Raw genomic sequence first — 15,971 nt, 5'->3', positions numbered from 1 at the left:
TTAAGTAAAGTTGAAAATAATCATTAATTTATTAAAAAATCCATAAATAAAAATGCATTTTTTTAAACGTTTGTCACGTGACACAAAACGTTCCGATTGGTCGTGTTTATAATGACGTCACTTGCTTGTTAACCTCGTTTGCCTACTGTAAAAATATACTATATTCAAATGGCAATATGAACAATAGATTTACATTTATTTGCTTATAGCTCTGTAATATTATGTAAACGGGTTTTGCTTCATATATTTTTTATATTCAACATTATTTCACTTAACTACTCATACCCAGCTCAATTTTAGAGAGGTTTTTACAATTAAATTCCAATCAGAGGGGTGAAGTGCAGTCCTAACTAGGTTATAAAATAATCTATATAAGGGAGTAACAGTTTTCGTATGTTACAAAATAATTATGTACAATATTTTTTCTATGTATGGCTTTTTATAACAGTATTAAATTTAAACAATTAAGTTTAAATAAAAAAATAATCAGAATAAATCGTGTCTTGTCTTAAGGAGCATAAAAAAAAATATATTTATCTATTCCAGATATTACGACCAAGACTTATCACTAGCCAAGGATCTTCAGGATAAAATGAACATGGGCCGTGCGTATTGCAATCTTGGCTTAGCGCATCTTGCTTTAGGAAATCTGGAAACAGCGCTGGAATGCCAAAAGTACTTCCTCGCTATAGCTCACATGACACAGCACTTGCAAGGAAAGTTTAGAGCGCTTGGAAATATTGGTGATGTTCTGATAAAAATGGGAGATGTCGAGGAGGCTGTGAAGATGTACCAGAGACAACTCGGATTTGCTAGACAAGTATGTTGTTTTATAAATCGATTCGTAAATAGCTCTCATATAAAAGAAACAAGGCCCGAATTTCGTACTCTTTAAGCGAAATTTATATCACATATACATACATAGTATGAATGTTTGTTGAGGTGGCACGGTCTTGGAAAATTGGGATCGTGTCAGCCCGAACTTCCTTTTAATTGCATTATTTAAATAGTTTAAATGCTATTTCGATATTTTATATATCTATGCTATAGTGGTTCTTTTATATTTGTATTGCTTTAATTTAAATAATTCATGGTAAATAAATTTAACCAAGTGTTTTAGGGATCAACTTTAATTGCTTACTAAAAAAAAAATGGAGCTCTCCAACCGCCCCATATAGCGGTCAGCCGTGACCACTTGTCAACGACGAGCATCGCCTTAACTAGATGTTTGCAATTCAAAGATAAACATATTTTACTTGATCACCCTTCATAATAAAATATTTATGATTCAGGCTCGTGATCGATCTCTGGAAGCCGCGGCGTGCGGTGCGCTGGGACTCGCGAGAAGATTGCAAAGAAGATTAGATGCAGCCTTAGGACATCACACACAGGTAATGAAATCAACATTTCTATAGTTTTACTTTACTTAATAAACGATCGACTACGAACCAGAAAATGGGGTCCCCCCCTTGATGTGATCCTTACCGTTTGTCCAGTAATGGACGCCTCCCGGCTGATATAATAGTGAACAATTTGCTACTTAATTACACTAAATAGGATTAATAATGAAGACACGACTAGTTTTATTATGATTCATACATGTGTGCGTGCGACGGTAACGATGGTGTGCGTAGGAGCTGACGCTGCGGCAGGAGGCGGGCGACGCGGCGGGCGAGGCGCGCGCGCACTCGCACCTCGGCGCCGTGCACATGGCGCTCGGGCACTACTCGCACGCCGCCCGGTGCTATCGGGTGAGTTCTTGTCTTTAAGCCAAGTTTACACTGATTTTTATCCTAACACCCAAAGGATGTTGTTTTATTTTTATTTGTAAATAACTTTTGTTCAAAGTCAGAATTTTAATTCAGTAGTAGTATAGTTACTTATTGTCCGAAATTAACCACCGAATTCGAAAAAAATACTTCACCGGTGGAATAAAGGTGAAAATCAGTTTTTTTTGTTTTGATGTTCATAAATAATAACTATTTACTACTTACTTATTATGTGTAGGAGCAACTAGAAAGAGCTCAGGAACTGCAAGATTGTACGCTCGAAGCTCAAGCGTATGGCAACCTTGGAATTGCTAAACTAAACATGGGACATTATGAAGACGCCATAGGATATTTAGAACAAGTACGATCCTGTTATTTAAATCTACATCAACACACAATCATTAATTCATTATTTGGGAAATATATATGTTTAATTAATAATAAAATATTTATATGAACATAGCAATTAGCTATCCTGGAGCGAGTGAACACTCCGACATGTCACCTCGACAAGGCGCGGGCGCTGGGCTCGCTCGGCGACTGCTACGACGCCCTCGGTGACCCCGACGAAGCCGCCAAGTATCACGAGCAACACTTGGCCGCTGCGCTGAAATTAGACAATACACGGGAACAGGAAAGAGCGTATCGAGGTCTTGGACTAAGTCACAAGTTAGTTGGAAAATAAAATTAATAAACATTAAGGAAATTGCGATAATAAAAGTCTTTGTTTTCTGGTAAATATAATTAAAAATAATTTAGACAATGTTAATCAACATAAAGAATATTTATAATTTATAACTTTTTTAAATTATCTATTAAAAAAAATTAAATTATGTATTCAATTGTTAAATATTTGTAGATCTGTCGGAAACCTTCAACAAGCGCTGGTCTGTCTCGAGAAGCGTCTGGTGGTGTCGCACGAGCTGGGCGTGCCAGAGGCGAAGGCGCAGGCTTACGGTGAACTCGGCGCGTTGCACATCGCTCTCAACAACCTCGAGCAAGCCGTATCTTGTCTAGAACACCAGAAAAGCATTGCCAAGTTAGTTCTTAAACACAATAGATGTATGCATATTTATACTTTTATTTAAGTGTCTTGGGTCTTGTGCTTGAATTTTTATTGCCTTTGCCATTCCAATGGGTAATGATTGTGAGCGAATAAAGAGTGCTGTCTGTTCGCGCAAACACCTGTGCACTTAAATATCACCTGCGCAACTGGTCAGACTTTCGGGATCAAAATCATACGTATGTCGTCCTTTAGGGAGCTGAACAACCAGATAATGGAGGCGGAGGCGTGCCACGCGCTGGGCGCCGCGCACCACGCGCTCGGCGACCACGCCGCCGCCGTGCGCCACCACCGCGCCGAGCTCGAGCTCGCGCACCGCCTGGGGCTCACGCAGCTGCAGGTACCACATCCCATCACAAACTGACTCAGAAATTTATCTACGAACCCATATAATACTACAAATATTTACAAAAGATTTTGATCGAATCCTTTGCTTATCTATTAATCTTCTCAGGTTGTTTTATACTTAGACATCTTTTAATATTACACGTTGTTCAAGTTACACTCCATGTTAATGATAAAATGTGTTTACCACTTGTATCATAAGCAGCCTTCGCTTGAAAATGATTCTCAATATATACATTTAATATAAGAATAACCGTTACGTGTGCGCAGGCGCGTGCGTGCGGCGGCCTGGGCGCGGCGCACGCGGCGCTGGGCGCGCAGGCGGAGGCGGCGCGCTGGCACGAGTCGCGGCTGCGGCACGCCACCGCCGCCGGTACGTTACTACCTTCTTATCTACCAAATTTGAGTCATGCTACTTATGAGCTCCGGATCTAACATGAGCTAGAATGTTATATTACGATTACTTCTTAAAATTTAATAACTGTTTACACGATTAAAATTCATTAAAAATGTGCGTGTAATAGGCTTGTTTCCACTAATAATAAATCGGATGGCTTTGAGTTTCTAATGATTAACCATGATAATTAGTAAATAAAAAAACAACTTTTCTACAAAAATAATAAAAGATTAATTATATTTTTGGAAAATAAAATCGACAAAATGAGGCATTTAATCACGTGACATTAAACACCAATCAGAGTTGCGTGACGTCACACCTCGCGAAACAAGCGCGGAACGCTACGTTGTTGCTATCAATTATCATTATGGCAGATAAACTGGGGGTACTACTTGGTTCTGGATCTTTCAAACACTCTGCGATTATTGACAAACTTTGTTTTTTCAACATATATCTTCTTGGCATTCGAACTTCGTTGGTATACAACCTGGTTTCATGCGCACTTGTGTCTTTACCCATAATATGATACTCTGTATAATTAGTCATATCATTTGGCAACTAAAAACATAAGAAGAGTTTGAATTATTACATTTTATAAAACGAAAATAATATTTTAACTCAAACAAATCATAAAGTGCTATTCTAGTCCTAACATTTTATAGGTTATGTGTAATATATTATATTTGCTAAATTCATTTCTTTTACGATACATTTATAACTAGATATATAAAGTTGTATTTAATACTTACATCGAAATGATCTTCACAGAAATAAATTGTGGAATTAGTTGACAAAATAAGAGCATCTTGCCTCCATGCCATTTTTAAGCACTTTATTCGTATTTATTTATTGTTTGGTACGTATATGAATAATTTGTCTGGCGTTTTTATCATTGTACTTTCACATTGGGGCACCATACAGTATTTATAATACGAGGAATTCATTATTTATTAAAAAACACAATTGACTGTCATACACAAACACGGCTGTTTCGCGAGGTGTGACGTCATTCAAGACGCCATGACAGTCTTGGCCTTTTTCGCGGTCAATTTCAAGTTCATTTCTAAAAACTCAAAATACTAACATAAAAAACCTATTTTTCTTAAAATAGTATATTTTTGGGGTGAAATAGATGCTAAGCTATAGTTTTAAACTAATTTCCAAATTTTGTCAACTAGCCTATTAAAAATAAACTATTTTTAAATAGTTTTAGTAATCTACACTAAACAATAAGATATGTCAAGGTGGGAAATCGCCCAATTCGAGCGACTTGACGCTTACTTGCCGGTTAATGTGATGTCACCGATGCACGTGCGATCAAAATTTTCATAACGCACCAAAAGATTTTTAACTCCAACAATGCTCGAGACAGTTACAAAGTAGCAGTTGCTAAGTTCATAAAGTCGATAAATCGGATACAAAATAGGGTACGCATTTACCTCGAAGCATTCCATTACGTCTGTACAAGTATCAGCCTCTATATGTGCGTCCCCTTCCCGCGGCAGGCGACGCGCGCGGGCGGGCGCACGCGCTGGCCGACCTGGGCCGCGCGCACCTCGCCATGGGCGCGTGCGGCAGCGCCGTGTCCTACCTGCGGCAGGCGCTCGCCGCCACCGAGGGGCTCGCCGACGGTGACGAGGAGGTAGCTATAGCGTGCTGGATACCTCGAGATTCGACGGAAAATTATAAGAACGTTGCAGACTTATTTCTGACCTCTGAGATTTTTTTGTAATCTTAAACTTATTAGTGACTAATATGTTTAGGAAAAATATTACGATTTCACAAATTATTTCATACAAAGTATTTTACTACAGCAAAACATCCAAATGAATTTTCGAAATATTTGCTTACTATTACTCATGTTCTTCAAAATTATGAGTTTCGTAGGACTATTTATATATTGCTTAGTCTCAATATTTTCTAAATCAACTGAAGTAGAACAGTTCTGTTAATAGCTTTCTGTATTTTAATATTATCCATTTGCATTTATCAACTGCTGAATACCGTCACAGGCTCGAGTTCGCCATAGACTCGGATTTGCACTTTGGGCTTCTGGAGAACTGGAGGAAGCAAAGGAACAACTGCAAGCGGCGCTCACAGTCCTGGGACCTGGATATGAGAAACATCGAGACCGGAAGACAGCTGCACTGTACACTTCTACACAGCATGCCTTACAGAGAGTGCTTGTCGGTAAGTCAATATTAATAGTTTCCTAACATTTTAAATATTCTACTTTAAAGTTTCGTATGATTTTTTTTTTTTTTTGTAATTAATATTCTGGATATCTAGGCTATTTCTAGACGACTTTATTAACGTCATTCACAACATTTTTAATCTTCAAAGTTTCATTTTTTTTATAAAATTAAATCACTTATTTACAATATCACAAACGATGCGGTCTCTTCTCGTCAATAATGATTTTGAATTTAGAACAATCATACAGTCATGATGATTTTTAAGATACTGCAAGTTACTTGAATATTATAATAAAAATATTTATGCCATTTTGCGTTTAAGCTGTATACATAAGCTAGTCTATACTAAGTAACATCTCGATACTTTATTCGTTCTTCCATAAATGTCAAACCAATGTTCTCAGAGCTGGGCCGGCACCACGAGGCGCTGGTGGTGGCGGAACGCGCGCGCGGGCGGGCGGCGGCCGAGCGTTCGGCCGGCGCACTCAGCCACGCCAACCTCGAACTGCACACTGCGCAGAGGTGACTACCACTATATATGCATTCATTTATTATGACAAGGAAACCATATAATTAACGACGAATACATTTCTCACTACTGAAATGTTAATGATTGAGTGCACTTAAATAATGACCCTTAATATTACAGTAGGAACCTAACTGAGGATAGTGCTAAAGAGCGCCCGGAGCCGTGGTGTCCGTCCACGGTGGAACAAGTGCTCGAAGTTGTGAATAAGCAGAAATCGCCGGTGCTTTACTACAGCATCGCTGCCGGAAGACTCTACGCTTGGCTACTTCAACCACATAAGGGTATGCATAGAATTAAGATACCTAAATCCAGACTCAGACTGTGACCTTCACCTAAAAAGGAGGACCTCTTTAGATGAAGGTTTGGAGATTTTTTACTCGCCCTTACTCCAATGTTATTCACGATTTAAGGTAACGTGTTCTAACTACTTGCCTTCAGGAAGGTATAAGTGCCCGCTTGAATCATTTCCTGGGCTAAAGATATTTTTCAGGTCTTTGGGCCCATCCACTACTCGAGGCCAATATCTTGTAAATATTTTAGCTGTAAGGTTTATTTCTATGATACTTATTATTAAGATGCTATAACAGTATTAATGGTGAAGCCTAAAGAAAAAAAATATGACTTTATTCTACTCTGGTGAAATGTGCGTTTAACTAACTAACTAACTTAAGTCATTTTGCTAATTTTATAAAGAAATAGTAATTAAAGTTGCAATAATTGTGAACAGGTATCCTGAGATTCCATCAAGCATGTTTACTCGATCAGGCAGAGGATAGCGATAATAGTCTCCCAGACATAAGCCCAGACGATCTACAAACCAACACAAGTGAGTATCAAATTTCATATACAAGTGATAAATCAACTTTATATGTAAGTCATAAAACAGTAAATAACTTTACATCATTCTAATTTTGACAAATTTTGATTAAAAATAAACGTGTTTATTTATTTATTTACTTTATATAAAATCATTAAATAAAATAAGTAATATAATGGTTATTAGGTGGCGGAAAACTGGAGCGTTGGATCAAAGAATGGTCCTCGTGGCTCCGGACGGCACGTGTCGAAGACGAGCGCTGCGACAACGACGACCGGCCCGGTGCCGGACTTGCCCGGATGGTCAGTATACAAGCATAATGCAGAGGACACTCGCAAAATAGACATTTGATTATAGCTATTCACACGTTCTTATGAAACAACCGTAATTTTTGCTTCAATCCACGATATTGGTTTTCCAAAGAGCAAACCAATATAACAAAGGAACTTTTTATATTTGCTAGTAAAATAAAATATATGCCAATATACTTACAATATACATGTAATTACTAAATTAAATATTTTCCTAGATTTTTGGTATAGCTCATACATTTGGAACACATATAAGACATTGGTACGTATTTCGCTGTGATGGTAGGTGGATGTTTCTGCTAAACATCAATACTTTTTCTAGGTAACACGCAACCACCTGCTGAATTCATCCAACTACTCGCTGAGCTCGCTGTTCAGTGTGGGTTCAGTGGGCGGCTCCGTCGCTGGATCCGTCGCGAGCCTTCAAGGATCAACGAGGTCAGAATATGAAATCTCTCTTCCCTTTCAAATGTTAATAAGGTTATAGGTAAAGTTTGAAGTAGAAAATACTTTTGAAAGTATGGACGGCAAAAACATTATGATTACATTTTTGAAAAATATTGACCTTTATTCATTATGTATTACGATTTATATTTGCTTGCTGGCTTGTCGTATGTAAATAAATGATATGATATTCATTGACTATTGTCAATGAATATCATATTTATCTCGAATAAATATTCAAATACAATACGAATTATACGCGATAACTTTTCCCTAAGCGTAATCAGTGCAACAGAGATGCGAAATCAAATTATAAATATTTTCTAAATTATCACGTGTTATGTCAATCAAAAATACTGTATTATTTGTTTTAAAGATATTTTACTTAAAAATATATGGAATTCAGTTTTATAAAGAATTAATTTTAGGACATGTCATAAAAGATTATATTTTCTATAAGATAACCGATCCCACAGGTCGAGCGTGCACGGCCCCCGCCGGAAGCAGCCGGCGTGGCAAGGCCCGCCCTGCCTCACCTCCCTCTACCAGATGCTCATAGCACCTTTCGAAGATCTGCTACCAGCTTCTTGTAACAACACTCACGGTGGGCTATTTGGATTAATCAATCGACAAATGTTCCGAAAACATTTAAAAACTTTATATTGAAATAAGGCGCTGTTAAGTCTGAATACGTAGAAGCTAAATAGGATCTTCATCTGTATTAATTTTCTGTATGTGTGTATGTAACTGAACTCCTAAACGGTTGGAGCATTTTCGATGATTTTTTTTTTGTTCCTTGGATTGAATGGGTGGGACGCGTGGATGGTTTCAGGAAGTTGAAAAATAAAAAAATAAAAAATATTTAAAAAAAATATGATTGTGACATGCATGGTTTTTCTAGAATTTTTGTGTTTCTGTGTTTGTTATTAAAGTTCTAAATTACAAGCAATAAATATTTAGAATAATCTTTTACAAATGTAAACCTTAGTCATTTAATGATATATAACTTTTTTCGTGTCGCCTCTTTTTTAGCTTTACTAGCAAATAAATATTCACAAATGAATACGCGGTTTTATAGCGAGCCACGGCGGGCGCGGCTGCGGCGGGCGGCGCGAGGTGGTGCTGTCGGTGGAGGGCGCGCTGTACGCGTGTCCGTGGGGCGCGCTGCGCGGCGCGGCGGACGGCGAGCCGCTGTGCGAGCGGTACGCGCTGCTCGTGGCGCCCGCGCTGCGCCCGCTGCGCGCGCGCCACCTGCGGGCCAAGGCGCACCACGACCATGGTATGTTTATATTTTATGTAGCCATTCATTCAACAATATGCTTCATTCGATTCCCTTATCAATTGCAATCAATGGAAATAAACGCTTACGACAACACTTAAGCCTTTCGTGATATTTTCTCGGTTGCAATGAAACGATAGATTCAGTATAATAATTTTCACATAAAAGACCATCTGTCATAAAATAATTAAGTACCAGTGTATGTTGTTACTGGGGCCTTCATCTTACTCTCCGTGTACTGCAAAAATCCAATAGTATGTTCCCATTTTCGTGTCACTCATATTGACACCGTAACCACTAATATCAAGATAACCGTGAATCTTACGAGCAAAACTGACATCTGGATGGCGATACTTCCAATTTCCCGTTCGTCCATATAAATAAACGAATGTTCGGCAGCAGGGGGCGCGGGGGGCGCGGGCGGCGCGGACGCGGGCATGCGCTGCGTGGTGGCGGGCGTGCGCTGGGCCGGCGCGCCCGCGCTGCTGAAGGAGGCCGAGCTGGTCGCCGACATGCTGCGGGTGGCACCGCTCCTCGACTACCAGGTAGGAAACTACTGACACACCTCACCGACTTCGTTTAATGACGGTAGATTTAGAATTATTAAAACACAACCTCATGAATGTACAAATAATTACGAGTACATTTCATAAGAAAACAAGTGAGATAAGATAAAATGTGCCACAATATCTGCTATCATCGTCCTAATTCTGTTTTGTATAGATGGGGGTACATTCCAATCGATTCAGTCAATTCCAAACAATATAAGTAATGATATCAATGTCTGCTCAGTGTTCTTTAAATAATATAATTTACCCCCACTTTATCAAAGTAAGAATCTTTTTTGTTACAGGCGTCAAAAGAAGCGGTCCTAGCGCAACTTCCACAGGCAGAATGTGTCCACTTCGCTACGCATATCTGTTGGAAAACGCCTGGAATCATCCTCAGTCCAGGAGAAGTGGTAAATTATTCTCATGTATAACTTTACTTATCTGTAGTGTAATACAACGTCACTCTCTGTCTCTATCTGCGCTAACCTCCTCGACACCGAACATAACATTAGATTTAGTTTCTTCTTTAAGTTTATTGATCGTAGACTGAACATAGTATAAAACCATTCAAGTTCTTATATCAAAGCAACAAAAAGATACTAAAGCTTCCAGTATATTTGTAATTAAAAGCAACATACATACTGTTGTCAGAAATAACTTTAGATTTCTTATATCTGTGTTTTGTATGCAGGTGGACTCGCAAGCCAAACGACTGCTGAACACCAGCACGGGAAGCGGAGCCGCGGACACATCCACTGAGAACGAGGAAGAGAGTAAGTAAACAACTGAGACATGGTTCTAGCTTTAATATTTTAGCGGCAGAATCATTATTATAATTCCATTTGTCTCATTTATTTGGGTATTTTATTGGAACGATGTTCTTTTAAGCGGATTACAGTACAGTGAAATTCATAAATATTTTTCTATGGAAAACGCGTTACGCCTCCATGCGATCTTTCTCTCTCTTTCTTTTTCCCTCTCTCATTCGTTTTTATTTATACAGTTTTATTTAAACCTTTAATTATCCTCAAACGTTGTTAATTTATTTATTGTGTCTGATATTTAATACATAATATATTGCGAAAGCAACTTGTTTTCAACCGAGTGCTCACCTACCTCGTTTTTATATAATAACATTTATTACCTGCAAATTCTCAGTAGTCATTAGTTTAAGTAGTTTTACTAGTGATACAATGTAAGCTGATCTTTGTATGTATGTTTTAAGTCATATATCTATGTTTAAACACCCAGACGCCGAACTGTCGCCAAGCAACGATGAGCTACCGCCCGCTTCGGAATACATGCTCACGGCAGCAGAAATCATGAATTTGAAAATCACTGCGAGATTGGTAAGCGTTTTGTTTTTATACTTTCGTTTATCTTTTCAATCGAACAGAAAATTGAATTTATAATATAAATATTGTACAATATTTTGTTATAGTCACTAACTTGGACATTTATAATAAATACAAACCCTTCCCTTTGACTTTTATTTATTGCAAAATACAGAAATAAAATTATCTCTTTTTAAGTTAAAATAGAATAAAATAAATATTGAATATAAAATAAAAAAAAACATTATGTAGGTTGTATTGTCGTGTGCACCGTCGAGTGCCGCTTTCCAAGACTCCGAGGACGCGGAATCAGTAACGACAGCCGGCGAGGGCGTATCTAAACTCTGCAGAGCTTTCCTCGCTGCAGGAGCTCAGGCTATACTGGTCACGCTCTGGCCGGCGCCGCAAGACACCGCCACCAAGATACTATATAGAGCCCTATACTCGGCGCTGCTGCAAGGAAATAGAGTCGCGAAGTAAGATCATATCAATACATTTCATTTTAGACTCATAGTAGAAATAAAGCTACGAAATACATTATACATAGAACTATTCACTCATGAAGAGGTGCCACTCCACTTTAAAATATTACCGGCATGTGCGTGAATGACGCTGGTGCTTACAAAATGTCTTAGTGTGCGTGAGATGATTAAGAGTAATAACAGCAAAAAATACAAACTAGATCATATTTGTTAGATAAATTTTAGTAAAGATTATTTTTAAATTTTATTGTTATTATTTCTTTGACGTGGACACGCTTTTGACAATAAATATCCATAATACTTAGGTAAATGTAACCTTGAGAACAATTAAGATATTATGAATATTTGATTTATATATACACATAATAATGTAATCGAAGAGAGAACTGCGTTCGTTCGACATCGTTGCAATGAGCCATGTAACATAAGGTTATGCCAACTAAGATCATTTCGTTGGCGGCGCAGTAATGATGTAAGTATCAGGTGGCACTGGCAATATGAAGTAGCTCATATTGCCGGTGCCCGTACAGTGGCGCCTGTACTACAACCCGCGCACCCGCAGGGCTCTGGGCGACGCGATGCAGACGGTGCGGCACACGAAGCACTTCTCGCACCCGGCGCACTGGGCGGGGCTGGCGCTGCTCGGCGCCAACGTGCGCCTCAGCAACAAGGTGGCGCTGCTGGGGCAGGCGCTCTGCGACCTGCTCGCCGCGCCCGAGCGCTGTCGGTGAGCCTACAGAAAAATACTCGTTTTGCTCCAAATTATGCAGATAATAATTAAAGCATAACTTAATATAAGTAATCATATTGTAAGAATGATATTTATCAAATTTAAAAAATTTCAATACCTTCGAACTTTCTGTTTAAAATTCTTAATAAATAAAAAATATCACAAACGGTCAAAAACACAATTTTAAAGTTAAATATTAAAATCATCCAGGGATGCGTTACGTGTATGCCTGCACCTGGTAGAGAAATCCCTGCAAAGAATAGTAAGAGGACAGAAGAACGCAATGTATACAACGCAGAAGAGCATCGAGAACAAGGCCGGCACTGCAACCGGCTGGAGAGAACTTCTGATGAGTGTAGGCTTTAGGTATGTCACTCTGAAATTGTCATACTCCATAATCAATCACTAAATTCCTCGATCTTTCTATTCATATCTACCTGGTCTAGTCTTACAGAAAAAACTAAGAGTGTTTTTTAAATATCATCTTTGTTACCTACGGTAAGCGGGAAGATGAAGTTGATCTACTCTACTTCCACATGGAGAAGTTCATCGGTCGAATATTAAAAGCTAATCATTTTGCTTCAGATTTGAACCGGCGGCCAATGGAATACCCTCAAGCGTATTCTTCCCTCAAAGTGATCCTGAAGAAAGATTAACGCAATGTTCTGCCAGTCTTCAAGCACTGTTGGGTGAGTTATTAAAAAATACATAAAATGAACAAAACAATTTCCAAATTACGGATTACGTATAAAGGAAAACGTGTGAATTTTCAGGATTGACTCCAACAACGCTGCAAGCATTGTCTAAACTTATATCGAACGGCGGTGATGTCGCAGACGATATCATTGGCGTGATTCGCTCCGTCATATCTCAGTTCTCCATCAAGAACTTGGAAACCGAAACCATCGAAGTTGCTGTTAATGTCAGGTCAGTAACCGAGTTATCTAAACCGCAACATAACAATAGAATAAATGACCCATTTCTTCTCATTTATAACTCAAACAATCCTTATTTTGTTAACACATAATAATTTTTAAAATGTTCAAAACGTTTATATTAATTATTATATATATTATAAGCAAGCTAGGTGCGTAGCTTTAAGATATTTAACGCTTTAGCCTTTACTACTTATTATAATCGGTCAGGCGAATAAAAAAACTCGTAGTAATCTGAGTTGGGAATTTAGTTGCGTCACACCCGCCCCTCAGAAAACACGTCATTGGTTCTGTGAATGATATCCGATTTGTATCCTGTCCTGTATTGGATTTCTATTCTGTCGGTCGGACGAGAGTGAGTGCATAGGGAGTGCAACTGTATTTGAGTAATAATAGTGCATTTAAAGAAATGTCATCGTACCCGATTGCTGATATTAATTTACTTAAATCTTTATATTTTAGATTGTGGCGAGTCAATGGATGTCACGAACTGCTGGCGTCGCTGGGCTTTGACTTAGCAGAGGTCGGTCAAGATGAGGTTACACTTCGTACTGGCAAAGCGGCTAACAGACGCCACATACAATTTGTGCTACAGGCACTACTTGCTTTGTTTGGTAAGTATTCATTTCAAGAATATTTGGTCCAAAATGTTTTATTATTAAATATATACTAAATCCTGCTCTCTGCTTTTCTATAGATACGCAAGAAGCACCGCGCAGCCTAAGCCTAGGGTCTAGCTCTAGTGTTGAATCATTGGCATCCATCGACGACGGAGATTTGGAACAACATTCAGATGGCGAACAAGCACCGAGACAGCATCGACGTAAGTAATTTTTCCATCGTGCTAGAACTAATTGTATGTTCGTTGATGTACAAAAAGCAATGTTTCATATAGCAATGTATCATTTTGACTTCTGCAGTCCCCCGTCAGTTTTAAAGGGGAACTTCAAGGTATTGTTAATAATAATCCAATTCTTAAAACAATAACATTGTTTTACAGAGGAAAGTGTCTCGTCGGTGCCACCGCCCCCATTACCGCTTGGTTCGTGTGGCGGCGCCTTCACGATGTACGTCCGCGGCTCCAGCTCCAGCACGGAGGTGGGTCGCGGCGAGCCGGACGGCCGCACCGCCCCGCCGCCCGCGCCGCCCCCGCCCCGATACCGCGGAGAGAGCGACGCCGCCTTTACTCCCTCGCCACCTGCCGCCCCGCCCTCCACTTCCTCCGCACCCCCGCGTGACGTATCCCTGGCGCTTGCTCACCAGACAAAGATCAGGACGCTCTACACGAGACGCCCTCCCTCGACCGACGACTCTGACTGGGAGAGCTCCGGCCACGACACGGTTCTCCGCCGTCGACCGGATCACTCGCACCAGAGGTACTTAGATGCTTTCTACGACCTCGCCTCGGCTCAGACGCGACGAACCGAGGAGGATAAGGCCGATCAGGCGATGAATCAACCTTCGACGTCAAAGAGGGCTTCGAGACCGAAAATGGGAACGAACGGTCGGGACTCGATGGCCCAGGTGAGACATATGAGCGGCGAACTGACGCCGACCATTTCCGAAGTGTACCACGAGAGAAACATCGGCTTAGGACTTGCCCCTCCGCTAGCGGAACTTCTGCTGGCCGAGGAGTCGAAGACTGAGATGCGAGCGGCAAGTTCCAGTGAAAATTTGCTACTACAGAACTTGGAGAAATTGGGATTACTCGGTGATACGAGTGAGTCCGACGAACGATGGTGTAGTCCCAGTGCTTCTAGACCATGGCTGTCCGCCGCACCACTAGAAACAGACATTCACAGTTCAGATTTAACGACGGCTGAAATTATAGAACGCAAGAACAAATTCAAAAAAGACACTGAGCCGAAGAGGAAAGAGGAGAATGTTTACGATTTGAAACCTAAAGAGGAAAATCCTGGGCCGAGTGGAATCGAAAAACGATCAGTGTCTCCTTTCTCTGAACTTTCTAGAAGGGACGAAGGGGATGGACGAAGTATAGCCGATTCGCACTCGAGTTATAAGGCATTAGTCTTGAACCCTAGAACGCCGTTCTTACCTGAAGAGGGAGAAGCCGGTATCAGTGCTAGTACCGAGGGGGGTAAGACGCACCCGCGAGTTCGTCGACCCCCCGTCCCGCGAGCTAGGCCCGCATATACGACACTAGACTTTCCACCGAATAATAAATTGTGATTAAATACTTAATAAATATGACAGGACGTCATTATTGTATATCGAAAGTTTCTTAGCTATTGTTTTGTATTTGAAACTCTTCAAACGGCTATGATTGCACAAATGTATGTATATTTTTGTAAAAATACGTTTATGATATAAATACTTCGAGTAACTAAATTTAATTAGACGTAACGATTCGATTTATGATTTTCTTAGTAGGTTATTTATTTTAGCTTATTTCTCTTTTTAATTATATTGTTAATGTTTGTACCTTATAACGAATAGTATTCAATCTAATTCTTGCCATTTATCAGCCTTTATGTAAAAATGTAACTATAATTAAATACAATACTCGCACAAGTTATGAATTTGTTTTATTTGTTCGATTGATATTATTGATTTAAAAATATCATTTTTTTTCTCGGCTAGTACATGTAAGTCCTAACCGAAGATTAAAATTTCACGTCCACTGAGTTTACACTCAATGTCACTATTAGTAACATTTACTTAATTTGTGTTTATAATCCTCAGTTCAGCGGTAAAGAAAAACATCGCGAGAAAAATAGTGTGTGTCGGAATTCTGCTACGTGTTTGTCAGCCAATATTGGTGCGACTTAA

At 39.5% G+C, this 15,971-nt stretch overlaps 1 protein-coding gene across 1 annotated transcript in view; it reads left to right on the top strand.

Moving 5' to 3' along the window:
- The window catches only part of LOC125071959 (tetratricopeptide repeat protein 28), a 71,479-nt gene extending 55,772 nt beyond the window's left edge, over positions 1-15,707 (top strand). Inside the window, exons 14-42 of the mRNA XM_047682409.1 lie at positions 547-820; positions 1,293-1,391; positions 1,635-1,751; positions 2,008-2,130; positions 2,233-2,438; positions 2,629-2,808; positions 3,028-3,172; positions 3,448-3,550; positions 5,080-5,216; positions 5,587-5,764; positions 6,174-6,291; positions 6,419-6,579; positions 7,026-7,124; positions 7,302-7,417; positions 7,749-7,864; positions 8,347-8,474; positions 8,949-9,149; positions 9,552-9,694; positions 10,003-10,110; positions 10,392-10,473; positions 10,952-11,049; positions 11,287-11,510; positions 12,079-12,243; positions 12,457-12,612; positions 12,832-12,935; positions 13,020-13,173; positions 13,644-13,795; positions 13,879-14,004; positions 14,182-15,707. Coding sequence (XP_047538365.1) covers positions 547-820; positions 1,293-1,391; positions 1,635-1,751; positions 2,008-2,130; positions 2,233-2,438; positions 2,629-2,808; positions 3,028-3,172; positions 3,448-3,550; positions 5,080-5,216; positions 5,587-5,764; positions 6,174-6,291; positions 6,419-6,579; positions 7,026-7,124; positions 7,302-7,417; positions 7,749-7,864; positions 8,347-8,474; positions 8,949-9,149; positions 9,552-9,694; positions 10,003-10,110; positions 10,392-10,473; positions 10,952-11,049; positions 11,287-11,510; positions 12,079-12,243; positions 12,457-12,612; positions 12,832-12,935; positions 13,020-13,173; positions 13,644-13,795; positions 13,879-14,004; positions 14,182-15,371 — 5,203 coding nt within the window. The 3' untranslated portion in view covers positions 15,372-15,707. The remainder of the gene's footprint in view (positions 1-546; positions 821-1,292; positions 1,392-1,634; positions 1,752-2,007; positions 2,131-2,232; positions 2,439-2,628; positions 2,809-3,027; positions 3,173-3,447; positions 3,551-5,079; positions 5,217-5,586; positions 5,765-6,173; positions 6,292-6,418; positions 6,580-7,025; positions 7,125-7,301; positions 7,418-7,748; positions 7,865-8,346; positions 8,475-8,948; positions 9,150-9,551; positions 9,695-10,002; positions 10,111-10,391; positions 10,474-10,951; positions 11,050-11,286; positions 11,511-12,078; positions 12,244-12,456; positions 12,613-12,831; positions 12,936-13,019; positions 13,174-13,643; positions 13,796-13,878; positions 14,005-14,181) is intronic.
- The last annotated feature ends 264 nt before the right edge of the window (positions 15,708-15,971 follow it).

The sequence above is a fragment of the Vanessa atalanta genome, chromosome 20 (genome assembly GCF_905147765.1).
Source record: "Vanessa atalanta chromosome 20, ilVanAtal1.2, whole genome shotgun sequence".
Taxonomy (NCBI): Eukaryota; Metazoa; Arthropoda; class Insecta; order Lepidoptera; family Nymphalidae; genus Vanessa; species Vanessa atalanta.
Note: the sequence above shows the minus strand (reverse complement) of the source record. Positions and strands in the feature narration are given on the sequence as shown.